This window comes from Cuculus canorus, chromosome 16 (genome assembly GCF_017976375.1).
Source record: "Cuculus canorus isolate bCucCan1 chromosome 16, bCucCan1.pri, whole genome shotgun sequence".
Classification (NCBI taxonomy): domain Eukaryota; kingdom Metazoa; phylum Chordata; class Aves; order Cuculiformes; family Cuculidae; genus Cuculus; species Cuculus canorus.
The window spans coordinates 12,281,029-12,294,354 of record NC_071416.1 but is presented as its reverse complement, the minus strand read 5'-3'; the positions used below and the strand labels follow the sequence as shown (position 1 = coordinate 12,294,354).

Sequence of the window (13,326 nt, the reverse complement as noted above, 5' to 3'; positions counted from 1 at the left end):
TAGACACAAACGTGTGCCAATGTTAAAAGAGTAAAGTTTTTGCATGCAGTTTGCAGGATGTACCATACCGACAGCTCTTTAGCCTCCTGCTGTCAGAGAATGGCAGCAGCTACTCTTAACCTGTTAGGGGAAACAGTGGCACAGCGCTCAGCTACCACTTTTCACATGCTCCAGAATTACCTCAGGGTAAAAACAAGTTTGTGTCTCAGTGTCTGCCTTCTAATTTTGTACAGACTGTAAAAGGCAAGTCCCTCCTACCAAGGATTTACTACTACCCATAATTGTACATTGCAAGCAGTACTGCACTGCCACAGTGCAGCGCGTGGGTGACTCAAAGCCCTGGCACATATCCTCTTCACAGCTACTTTTAGGAAGGATGAAAATAAACTTCTTTGTGAATTGAACATGATGTTCTGGTGGCAGAGATGCCAATTTAAGAGGCAGGGTCTTTGCCTCCTGATGGGCAGCAGACACAAGCTGCTTATATGAGGAGAAAGCACAGAGCACTCCCATTTCTCCTTCCTTTGCCTGGACCAAAGCGCTCTTGTGAGAGGGATCCTCCCCACTTCCCACTCCCCCTCCCAGCTCTGTCTGCAAAATCACCTGTCAGAAGAGACAATCAATACAATTGCTGCTGGCTCCAGCTCACTTACTGAAGGCCGGATTGATTGCTCACTTGTCAGTCCGGAGCCCACAGGCACATGCACGTGTCCAAGCCTACCGGATCTACCCCTCCCTTTGTAGAAGATTATCAGAATCACATGGATCTAACTAAGTAAGAGCAGAAACAGGATTCCAAACTATGTCTTTTGGCTTAGGCTACAAATCCAAAAGAAATTCAGTTTCATGACAATCATACTCACAGATACTGTGCAGCAGACTCTATGCAAAAATATATTTGGGAATCAAAAGATCACATCCTGGGGGCAGGTAAGAAACACCACAAGAACACAAGCTGGTTTGTACGGGATGCTGCTGAAAGCTTGCTGGAGTCTATCAGGCAGCTGAGACTGCAGACGTGCGAGGGGAGCTGGGGAGCCAGCATAGCCCCACACACATAATGGGGGGCTGTACCCGTTTCAAATTTGTTTCTCATCAGCTGTTCTGTGCCCGTACCTGCAAGCCTGCAGCTTCCTGTGGCTTTGCTGAGACGCAGTTCCCAGAACAGACAAAGCAGATGCTGCTAAGATTAACTATGAGGACAAAGAAGTTGGCAGTGTCTCCTGCTCGTAGGACGCATGGATGCATTGCCCATCTGATAGCAGACCCTGGAGTCCTAATGACATACAAATCCTCTGACTGCTAAGGATTCAGAGCCGCCTGTAATGGTCCAATACCATCAGCCTTGGTGTAATGCTGGTCCCAAGACATTAATTCCTTGAATGCAAAGGAGACAATCTGACAGTGTGAAGTAAATATTGACCTATTGATCAGTAGTCACAGGCACATGCGAGAGTTATTGTACTCGGGAACATGTGACCTTGCTCCAGAGGAGATGAGCAATTGGTGGTTTTTACCTTGAAGCCAGCTCCAGTGTCTGCACTTGTGCCTGCGTCAAACAGGCTAGCAGGACCTCACACTGGGCTCCTGTGGCAGAGGGCTGCAGCCCACTCCACCAGACCAGCCAACAGAGACTTCTCCACGGGTTGGCAGGGGCAGTACTCATTATCTCCCTGGGCAGCCTGTTTTGCCTCACCGCACATGGACATCAAAAGAAACAGCCAGACACACACAGGTTTACTGTCCCACTCTGAGCCAGCGTGGAGCACTCATGGACACCACAGGATTTCCATGTGCACATTGCATGGAGAAAAGAAATATCTTGAGGCCATGTGCAGACTCTCAGCACCTCAGGTACGTTGAGAGCAAGAGCGCACATGGCTGTACATGCAGGGTGTTCTCAGGGTGAACCACAGGTGACTGAGCTAACCCACAGTGAGCTGCTCCTCTCACCCTGAGGAGTAACACTGCAGAGGACATAAGAGTAGACAAAGTCTTTGGCTTCTGAGAGATAGAAATACCTAAGTTTATCTAGTTGTCTTTCTGAGTCCAAATTACTAGAGAAAATATTTTAAAGGTAGGCTGAGAATACTCCCAAACACTTCCCAAACTTCAAACAGGTGATGGTCACCTGGTGCCTGAAGGGTTACGCACACTTTGCACAGAACAATAACACATAAACTTTGCTATTTTTCTGAATTTAAGAAACAGCTGCCGAGTAGTGTTGTGTCCATATCCCCCTTGTCCCTGTTCCCCTCCAAACTAGGATGACTGCTTTAGCATCGTAAGAAAATATCCAGGTATTGGTCTTTATCCAAACTTGCAGCATCACTGATGCATGTACAGCAAACTCTGTCTGAACTGTATCTAAACATTTATAGAGAAGCAATATTGGTGCCTCCAGTTCTGCTCAGCTTCCCTGCGGCAGCTGCAGTCACCTCAGCCGAGGTGCTGGGGGTTCAGCTCCATTTACTTCTGGTCTTGGCATCCCTTAGTTTAAGCTAACAGGGAAACAAATTCCTGAAGCAAACACTCTTAACGCGAGACTGTGACGATATCAATGACAGTCTGTGCATTTACACCATGGGGACCTGCACAGAGGTGCTACTGGTATGCAGATTACTTAACGGTTTTCAAGAAAGTTTCAAGGCTCTGCCAAGAAGGGCTGTCCCTGCAGAGGTGCTCAGGGGGAGCACTCCTGCCTCCGCAGACACTGGAAAACCATGCAAGCCTTTTAATATCGCCCGAGAACACAACAGCATTAATTGGATGCTCTTCCCAAAAGCGAGGAATAGATATCAAAATTTAAATCAACTGAAAAGAAGCCGTTACTGTGACACAACAGAAGCGCCGCGCTGCATTAACAGAGCCGATTGTTGTCCCGCTGAGGGGAGTCCTACATGGGTGAAAAAACAACAGAAACTGGAAACACAGGACTCACCCGTCCACATCCACATCTGCGTCCGCGTCGCAGCCACGCCGAGTCTCATGCCCACCTCAGACCTTCAAACGGTTTCTCCAAGCAGAGCTGCAGAGCCCTTTAGCACCCAAGCTGTGTGCAGGCAATCCCCAGGCTGGAGCCCGGCAACTGCCCACACTCAGGTGCAGGGAATTTGCTGATCACCACAGGAAATGAGCCAGGACTCTGCTTCCAAATGGCCTGCAGCTCTACCATGCAAAATCCTCTTTATACAAAGCTTGTGGAAACCATCCACAGTCCACTGGGGTTCAGCTTTTAGCCTTCAGAAGGGCTCCTTCACAGCAGGTGCCTGCTTCATCCTCTGGGATCACACACCAGCTCTCCTGCTGCGATGTAGTCTGCTGGTCATTGTTATTCAGCTGGAATTCATTTGCCTTAAATGTGAGGGATTTGAACATCTCCTTTCTAGAGCCTTCGTCTCAGTCCCTTCTTCCTGGCCTGCACTGCCCAACAATGGTGTGAGGAGAGCTGGCTGCCCTTCCCAGGCCAGGTGTCCCTGAGGCGTGGCGGTGTTCCTGAGGCCATGATGCTGCTTCTCTGTGGGGCCTTCTGAGGAATCACACCAAGCTTAGTGCCCACAGGGTGCTTTCTGGCTCTGTCAAAGGCAGGGTTTCTTATTTTAACAGCTTCAGAGAAAAATATGAAATAAATATCCAAAATGGAGCACTTGTTGCTCAGGAGAGCATGTGAAACCCCCTGGTGCACAGAGAACAGCTCGCCCAACAGAGGCACAAACTCATCAGGACCAGTTTCTTACTTAAAAGCTTCATTCAAGTGGGATGTGCATCTTTGACAGGGATAACCTGTGGCTTCCCTTGCGCTACACGGAGCTGCTGCCATGCCAGGAGCTCCCAGAACTCTGTGTGTCATTATCTGGATCTGAGCTTGGGTCCAGGTGGGTTTTGAGGAAGTCGGTGGGACCAAGGGGGACCGCGACTCCCCTTCTGAGGAAACAGAGTGTGTCTGGACCTGCTTCAAACCCTGTGGGGGCATGAAGCACCCTCCTCCATCCTCCCAAAGTGCTGAGCAACTCGGGAGGGACAAGCCCATTAAATACCCACAGCAGCAACTATTTTCTTGCTATGGCAGATGAGTGGGCACAGCAGCGCACTCTGCAAGCAGGCACGCTCCTCTCTGGAGGTAGATAAGACCCTCCTGCAGAAAGGGCCTCTCACGTCCTGATTCACCCAGCGCAGCAGAGGCGTGTGGCCCTGCCGGCCCTCCTGCACTTGGCTCACGCCGCTGCTCCTCCTTGCAATCAACAGCCCTTGGTGGGGGCCTCTGGAGTCCCTCACCTTCACTGACTGGTGCTGTTTCCCCTTCACCCGGCGCGCAGCCACCGTGCAGCACAGCTCTCACAGCGAAGAAAGCAAATGGAAGGGTTTCTAAGCAGAGAGAGGCTTCTCCTTAAGAGGAAAAAATAGACAGAAACAGGATGTCCCTACACCTCGGTGAGCAATAATGTCAGTAGTTTTGCCACTGCTCATTCTTTGATTGTGACTTCCACTGCATTTGATGTTTTCATTCTATCCCCAGCTCCCCAAAATCCTGTTAGAATTGTATTTTGAAGGAAAGCCCACAACTAGTTTTGTGACTATGACAAAAATCTTGGAAGTGTGGTCAGTATCTCTGAAAAACTCAGGGGAAAAAAAAAGTGCAATGCCCTCTGGTGTGTATATACACTGTGTATATCTGCACCTTTTCCTTCTGTCGGGGGCAAAGCTGAGGGTGTACACAGAAATCTGTGGGCACGTACCGTGTACTTATTATGTACTTACCAAAAGCAAAAGGGAAACAGGAAACGGGGTTTTAAGTAATTAACCATCATACATATAACAGCTCTCTCTCTCTCTCTCTATATATATATATATATATACAGAGCATTCATATACATCTGCATTCTCATACTGCTTTAATCATTTCTGTTAGGCCTTTAATCCCCCATTTTATAAAGGACCTCTGAACTTTAATGTACAGATTCTGGGAGAATCTATAAATCTCGCATGGAAAGGCTGTAATTAGGAATGGTTTGAGAGGGAGGCATGTGAGCAGCAGGTCGGGTGGACATTTCATTTGCAGATAAGCTCTCAGAGTAAGTCATTCCTATGATTTATATTATAAAATGCACACTAATCTCTTTCAAACAAAACCTGGTCAGAGTTGTGTAATTTCTGAGACATACAGGGAAATGAGAGAGGAGGGAGGAGCCCAAGGGTAACAGGAATTAAATGTACGTGTTTAAAGCCTTCAGTAGGTCATTTCAGCATTATTCCCTTTTCAGTGTCTGACTTACTATTCCAAAGAGAAATCCACAGCCTGGGAGAACAACCTTAGGTGATCGAAATGGTAGGTGCGAAAAACAAGTTAGGCTGTAGATATTCCTAAGCACAGGTTCTCATCATCTAAGTTTTCGGTTGGTGTGAATCTGGTCTAGTAGTTGTGATGCCTTCCTCTTGCCAAAGGTGAGAGGTTTTCCAGTGATCTCAAGGGAAATAAAAAAGGACAAGGAATTGCAGTCATATTTGGGGCACATATATGAACATATGAATAGAGAGTTGATTTTAAAGATATATTTGGTAAGGCTTACAAAACAGGAAGAAATTAGAATTGGGTACTTTTACGGGTTCATTTACAGTCTGTCAAGAATTACTCTCTTGAGTATTTGATAAAATGTAGATTTTGTTATAGCATCACTTTATAATCATTCCTCTATTTGCTCTTCACAGTGGAGGGCTAACTACTGCAGCAGTGGTTTGCAGTGTGGTTCCTGTTCTGAGTATTTCTTTGTCTCTGTAACTTCATCTCTGGCGTGGCAATATCTGCCAGAGGGGAGACGATGAGAATCCTTAACGTTGCCAGAATGCAGGCCAGAAAGCATCATAAACTCTTTCTGATCTGCTTGCTGGATTATTACTTGAAAGCTCACAAATGCAGCACGTGTGCGTGTCTGCCTAGGGGAGGGGTTCAATTACCTGAGATTCTCTGCAGATATTAGCAATGTCTCGTGGGGAAGTCTCATTTAGTATGCAGAATAAAATCACTATGGTACTGATCATATGATTTGAAGACTCAATCCTGAAGCAGCACTACCGAAAAGGGGAGGTGAAAACTGCACAAGACACTCTGTTCAGACAGCATGAGGCTGTGAGCAGCACACGAATTCTATTCAGCAGGCAGGAGAGCTGCTGGATTGGTCTGTTGGCTGTGTAGTCGGAAACCACGGGAAAGCTTTATTTCTGGCAAGTCTGCATTTTGTGAGGATGCACCACTGGTGTTACTCAAAAAAAGGAAGCCTGCTGCTACGCAAGATTAAAATGTAGAAGCCGTGATAGCTACAGAAGATCACTGTGAAACTCATTCAATAACCACCTTAATTACCCCTCACAAGTGAATTTAACTGTTGGAGAGCTGCTTTCAACTGACTGTCTGGAAAGTATGGTGAAAAGGATGCACGTTCTGAGGAAGCGTTTCACTGACAGCAGAGCAAACTAGAGAACTCCTATCTCCATTGCTGACATTTGGGAAAATAAGAAAGCAGTCTGGTGCCAGGATTCTTGTATTCTTTTCTTCCTGAGTCCTGAAGAGGGAATCTGTAGACCCCTCCCTGAGGAAAGCAGCAACCAGAACTCAGAATATTGCAGACTTTCTAAAGAACAGGCATGGTACAAAATGTGATTTTGGTGTTTTTCCGCAGGCGACTCAGCCAAAGACCTGCTGTTGAGGAGCTAGAAAGAAGAAATATACTTAAACGTGAGTATTTTTTTTTTCTGAAGTATTTTATATGTGTGTGTTGAAAACAGTGATTGCATTTCTAGAACATATTCTTTCTAAATAGATGATTTCGTTCACTGAGATGATTTTCTGTACCTAGAAGTTTCAGTTTTTCACGTCCCAGGTTTCAATACTGCAGCAATCAAAATTTACAACTTGATAAAGGCATGCAATTTAGTACAGAAAAGAAAGACTTTTTCAAATTTTGGCTTTTAATTAATTTTCATTCTGATTACGCTGTTAGGGATGTCTAAGAGTGAATACAACCTTAGTGTCAAACACTGCAGAGAGCATTAGATCAATGTTTTTCAAGATGTGGGCCGTCATGGCAAACCCTACACTGAATATCACCAAAGCTGAAGTGGAATGGAGAAAGTGTCCTTGCAGAGGTGTGATTCTCCTAGCAAGTACATTTGTTTATATCATTAGTGAACTTCCCAAAGATGAGTCAGAGAAAGCTTATTCTGAGATATTAGTTATGGGAGGGACACTCCTGTTACAGGTGCTGCCACAGGGGAATGTTCTCAACATCTCTCAAATGAACACAAGGCAGAAACATTGGTATTCTGACCTGAGGATCAAACAAGTGATGAATGTAATCCCTTCCCTTGCAAGTGCTGGGAATCCTCTAAGTTGGGGAAAGGTGAAAGAGAGCTTTGAAATTGTCCCCATTATGGGTCTCAGACAGGAGAAAGGGGAGGCCATCTGTTTGAAGGACAAGTATATTTCTTCTGTTATTTTCATGGTCTGTTTAGTGTTGAAAGAAAAGTATGTATAAACCATAAAGCCTCATACATTTATGTCATACAAGCAATACTGCCTATGCTATTTAATTCCTATTTAATTATTAATGTGATTGTAATTTGCTAGGAAGAAAGTCATCTACATTTAGTTACTAAAATCTAATGTCTCAGAATATTCTTAGTAGCTCATAGAAAAATACCTTGTACCTTTGCCATTGAAGTTATTGAGGATTTCATTTCGGTTTTAACCCATAGCTCCATAGTCAACTTCCATTTATCAGTATGTTCCAATGCATACATTGCACACGGTAAAATCAGACGTATGTAACATAAGCATAGCTAAATGAGAAACAGCACCTTCTTTGCAAATGGGAATGGATGAATTTGGCCTAACTTCACCTGTCATCTACCTCAAGAGGCAGGAAAGAGCAGTCACCCAAAATTCTGAAATATGTGGGGCCAGACTTCAGTACTTAAGATCTCTGAAAATCTGTGTCTCTGGGTTTTTTCTTCACTAAGGAAGAGCTGATCTCTACTGAAAAAAATCAGTTTCTTTATGTTTACTTTGTGAAGTGTGTGGGTTACATCTTTAATCTGGGTTAAACTGACCAGCTTTAATAATAAAAACTTTGAATACATTCATATAATGAGCTTAGAGAGAGATAAGGCAGAAAGAAGCTAAAGGAGAATTAAAGATATTTCCTGAATGCCAGCTAAACGTACTGGTCTAGATTTGTATCTCATTTAAAGAGCTCCCAGCATGGAGCAAATTTATTTCCTTCAGTTCAGCTGCTCAGGCTTCATACAGGTTCAGCTGAGATCAGAACCACTTCTATTTTATTTACCTCTTCCATTATATAAAGAGCTAGGTGGCCTGTAGAGACCTCAGGTCATCACTTAGCTGTGTCAGTTGCAATCTTAAAAGGCTAGAAAGAAACTACTCCAGTCTTGGGTTTGAGTGAATGTGGAAACTAGTAAAGTCTCTTTTTATAAATAGGGACATCAACATTCTTATGGACTTTAAATGCACCTGGGCCGGATCTGACGTGCAAAGATGTAGCAGTGTAAATGCCCTTCAGTGGAATCACTACAACCTCCTCCAGGTTGTAAGGGTCTGTGCAGTTGAGCCGCACGTCTCCTAACCTCTTTAATGTTCACAGTACGTGCTGCTAACGGAAGCAATACTACCCCTAAAGCTGTTTTAAGAACTAATAATTCACATCTGTACAACTCTGTCAAAATTAGAAGCATATTGCAAGTGCCTAAGTGCAACTACTATGTTACTTTAAAACAAATCTTGGTAAGATTAAAAGAAAGTGACTTCTTTTCCCCCTTAGGGAGATGTTTCTGAGACAGAAGCAATACTTAAAAAGCAAACTTAAAGACAACACCTTCTCACAGCTCATCTTCAAAGTCCTTTACCATAACTGTAGAAACACTGCTGATTTACCACAAAGCATGAAAAGAATAGGAATTAAAATCACAACCCAGGTGTTCACGTGTGTTCTTCCTGTATTCAACAGAAAGCTGACATTCACATTCAAGAAGGCAGCATCTCCTAAATCACACGATACAATCCCCCGTTCATTCTTAACATCAGGAATTGTTGTAGTGTCACGCACAACTAAGAGTTCCCTGAATAACTCACAGAACATTAAAAGAATTACTGTTCTGCGCATGCCACTTCATAATTGGGAGCGTCGCTCTGCTGAGATTTATAAAACCAGCCCTCACTAATGAATGGATCTCAGTGTGGACAGAGCGATGTTGATGGGAAAATCTCTGTGGTTTGCCTCTGCAATAACACCTGAGACTTATAATGTCCTTGCTACCATTTTGTATTAAATCTTGGTTTATTTTTTCTAAAGTAACTATTTCTTTTATTTCTTGAAGCTGAGAATAAGCACTGAACCCGAGTGAATGTCTCATAGAAATGGGTCACTGTAGACGTATAGTATATTTGGAAAAGCATCTTCTAATCAGAAATGTGCATTTGTTGTTTCTCTTTAAGAATTCCCTCAGTGCATACCAGAGTCATATCTTAAAAAAGGCACTACAGCATAAAAAAATTCTCTTATTTTAATAAAAATATATATATATGAATTTCTGCTCAAAGGGGTGAATTAAAACTGAATGAAGCATTCTAGTACCTTCTGGCAGGTGTGTCTATCTCTTAGAATACACCTTACTTTTTAAAGTCTGTTCTCTTTTTAAACCTTGCAGACTTAAATAGCTGCTCATCCGTGGCAGCACTAATTTTAGCTGACCTCATCTCTTTTAAATTTGTGTGCCTGGCCACCGAATTGTAATATAGCACATCATAGCATTGTAGATTCATTTCATTTACACTTCTACAATTGCCAGCTGTGGCTATGCACTACTATGTTATTTTAAATAGATATTTATGATTGCATTTAGTTGTAATCTAATGAGCATAAAAATAGTGGAGAAGAATACTTCATTACTAAAAATATCATTCTGGAAACTCATCTACAGTGCTGGTGTCTTTTTGAGGCATATTGAAAAATCACGTGTGTGCTTTAACACTAGAAATACCTAATGCAAGTGGTATAATTAACCTCACAGTCGTATCCAGAGAATCCCAGAATGGTTAAACATTTTTCTCTAGGTCTTCAGCTTTGCTCAGGTCATGGTCTCGTGCCTTAGTTTAGTAACAGATAGTACTAGAAATAGAAACGCCATTAAGTCGTTTCCCAAGGCAAAGGATATATTTCACACAGTGTTACAGCACTCTAGTCTATTTTTAGACCCAGTGTGTAGGAGTTATCACGGCTTGAATGCTAATAGGCACAACACACAAAAGCAAGCTGGCTTAGGTTAGAATGGAACGCTACAAAAGAAAACCCTGTGAGGATAAAGAGGTTCCAATGTCAGTGGCAAATCCTGAATAGCAGAGAAAAAGCATGCACGTCACAGATAAATGCTGTGGCAGTGTGACCATCTGAAGACATGGCCTGAGAATAAGGTTATACAAGAAAGAACATACTTTCCCTGGAGCTGCTGCAATAAATCTTTTCAGCATCTAACAGCAATGAATGGCTCCAGCAATATGGAGAATAAAAAAGCATTATTAACTATGGAATATTTTTATTTTCCTTCTAAATCTTATAGAATTGGAGAGTTGGTGTGGTCACCATTATTTTATTATATCTCCTTGGAGCTGGAGGTTAGAGCACAGGAAAAACTAGCATCGGCACCAGTCCTTACAGAGATGTAACTGTTCCAATAAAGATGGACTGAAAAAACACACAGCTAAGAACCAGCTACTAACTCTTCTGTGCCCTGATTTGTATTGCCTGGAACTTTGGAAAAAAAGCAGATCTCCTCATGAAGAAAGTAATTTTCTTTTTATGTATTCTCCACAGAACGAAATGATCAAACAGAACAGGAAGAAAGAAGGGAAATCAAGCAGAGACTGACAAGAAAGGTAAAATCTTGCAATACCTTCGATTAGAAATTTAGCAAAGTTACCACATCAGCCCATCATAGAGGTCATTATTACACAAAACCTCCTTTAATTTATATCCTTCTCAGCAGGGTGTACACAGTGGTATCTTGTAATATGCACTATAAAAATAGCTACCTTACCTCAGCTACAGGAGACTTAGTAGAATATTTACATATAAAATTTAAATCAATAAAATGGATATCCATGTGTGCAATGCATATTTTGCAACTACATTGCTAAAGAAGGACCATTCCATTCTTTGCAGCAATCAGCAGCAGAGATGACTCCCTGCTGAGCACCAGGTGTGCTCCCACAATGGATTTCTCTTTGCATTTCCAGTATTCTCAGAATCAGAACTAGGTCTTGTTACTGTTCTGTTCCTAGGAACCCCTACTGGAATTAAAAGCCAAATACGCAGATAACTTGTTAAAACAAAATTGAAATTCTTACAATGGGTCCCGTCCTGAAGCCCTTACGTAGTCTACTGCTGACTGTAGCAGAAACCCCCTACAGTGTATGATATTATACACAGATCATCATAAATTCATTATGATTCCTTTACATATCGTAAACACAATTTATCAGTATCTAGGTTAAAACATTTCCCTCTTTAGTCCACTACAAAGTCACTGTGCTGTAGCCCACGACTGCATTTAAACCATTATAACTCTCCCAATGCTTCTCTGAAGGATTGAATATTTCCCTGGAATTTCCAAGGGTTGGGGGTTCTTTTTCCATGTACATAAATGCACACTAAGGTGAGAAGAAGGAAACGCTGCATGTTTTATTGATACGCTTGTTAATAACATTGGCTTTGTTTTGCAAAACTATTTAACACAGCTTAACCAGAGACCTACAGTTGATGAATTAAGAGACAGAAAAATCCTGATTCGATTCAGTGATTATGTAGAAGTGGCTAAAGCACAGGACTATGACAGACGAGCAGATAAACCATGGACAAGACTATCAGCAGCAGATAAGGTACTGATTTAATTAAAATGACATATTATTGCTTCCTACTTGCTTTGGCAATGATACATCAGATTCTGCAAAGACATTTAACCTCTGGGACACTTCATCTCTTTAAATGTTACTGTTATTGTTTCATACTGAAACCACACTAACCAATGTAGAGTGTCATTAAAAATACTGTTAAAAATGTTTATTTAGCACTATGCAGGCTTCTACCCAGCCCTTCAACTAACTGGAAAAAAAAAAAAAGTTGGATACAATCTATCTTAAAGTTTCAGGGTTGCAACTCAAAAACATTTCCAGACAATGCAGTATTTACCCTCAGACTTGAAGTTTAGTCCCAAGCATGCAAGCACCAGCCACTATGTTTCTAAACATGCAAATACCTCCTTTCCTGTTCCCTATGAATGTCAACAGTCCCTTGATCCCACATTTTCATGAGCATAAACACTGTCTCACTGTGCTTTGCTATGCCCAATACCTGTTATTTCTACATTAGAAAACTCCTGTTCTGCTCTGCAAGTCTGGTATTTTACAATGCTTATAAATACTAAATTATTTGTTAACCTTCTTCTGTTTTCAATTCCTAGGCAGCAATTCGGAAAGAGCTAAATGAATACAAAAGTAATGAAATGGAGGTACATGCATCAAGCAAACATTTGACAAGGTCAGTTTTCTAGCTATTTATTTCCATTGCTTGCTAAAAATAGTCTACTTGAGTTCTCTATCTGTAGATTTTGCTCTTATGTGCTAGATATGAGAGAAAAAAATACAAAGAAAGCTTTATTTTAGAAGAAAATGGAAGTATTTCTTTCTGTTCAGAAACTGGCTTTTGCTGCTTTTTTTGTTGCTTTGGTTAGTGCACAGTGAGAAGCCCGAGACCTTCTCCAGATCATCACTCAGTTTACATTCTTGGCACTGAAGATTCAAAAGCTATGGCAAAAAATTAAATGCAGTGTATAACTGGAAAAAAAAAACCCTGTTTTTTTAAAAGTAGACAGCTTAATCCACTAGACAAAGGTTTTCGAATTAAATGTACTTGCTTGTGCAAGTTAATTGTCACAAACACTGCAACTGCCCTTCTAAGAAATAACAAATTGTACATGCAGTAGACATACATAACGCCCATAAGAAGTGCATTTGTTCTGTTCAGGTTTGTTCAATGGATTCAGCCTGTGGATTTACGGATCGCTTGAGAGTCAGTCCAGTTGCTATTGGAAGGAGTGCAACCTCCCAGTCCAGTGGAGAGATCAGGAGAAAGAACTGGTTTGGGCTCCTGTCCCTCTGAGTGGCTGGGCCAGTGTGAACCTAGTCAGTCTAGTGTTTGCTTCATACACCAACACTGACAGGTCCTGTGTTTAAGCAAACATGAGAACATCCATTTCCCTTTT

The 13,326-nt window shown here is 42.2% G+C and overlaps 1 protein-coding gene across 3 annotated transcripts in view; it reads left to right on the top strand.

The window, feature by feature from the left end:
• Positions 1–13,326, top strand: part of PHACTR3 (phosphatase and actin regulator 3) — a 108,922-nt gene that overhangs the window by 93,936 nt on the left and 1,660 nt on the right. For all 3 annotated transcript variants that reach the window (XM_054081124.1, XM_054081126.1, XM_054081125.1), the window contains exons 9-12: positions 6,675–6,730; positions 10,881–10,942; positions 11,804–11,944; positions 12,526–12,602. In XM_054081124.1, the coding sequence (XP_053937099.1) occupies positions 6,675–6,730; positions 10,881–10,942; positions 11,804–11,944; positions 12,526–12,602 (336 nt within the window). The remainder of the gene's footprint in view (positions 1–6,674; positions 6,731–10,880; positions 10,943–11,803; positions 11,945–12,525; positions 12,603–13,326) is intronic.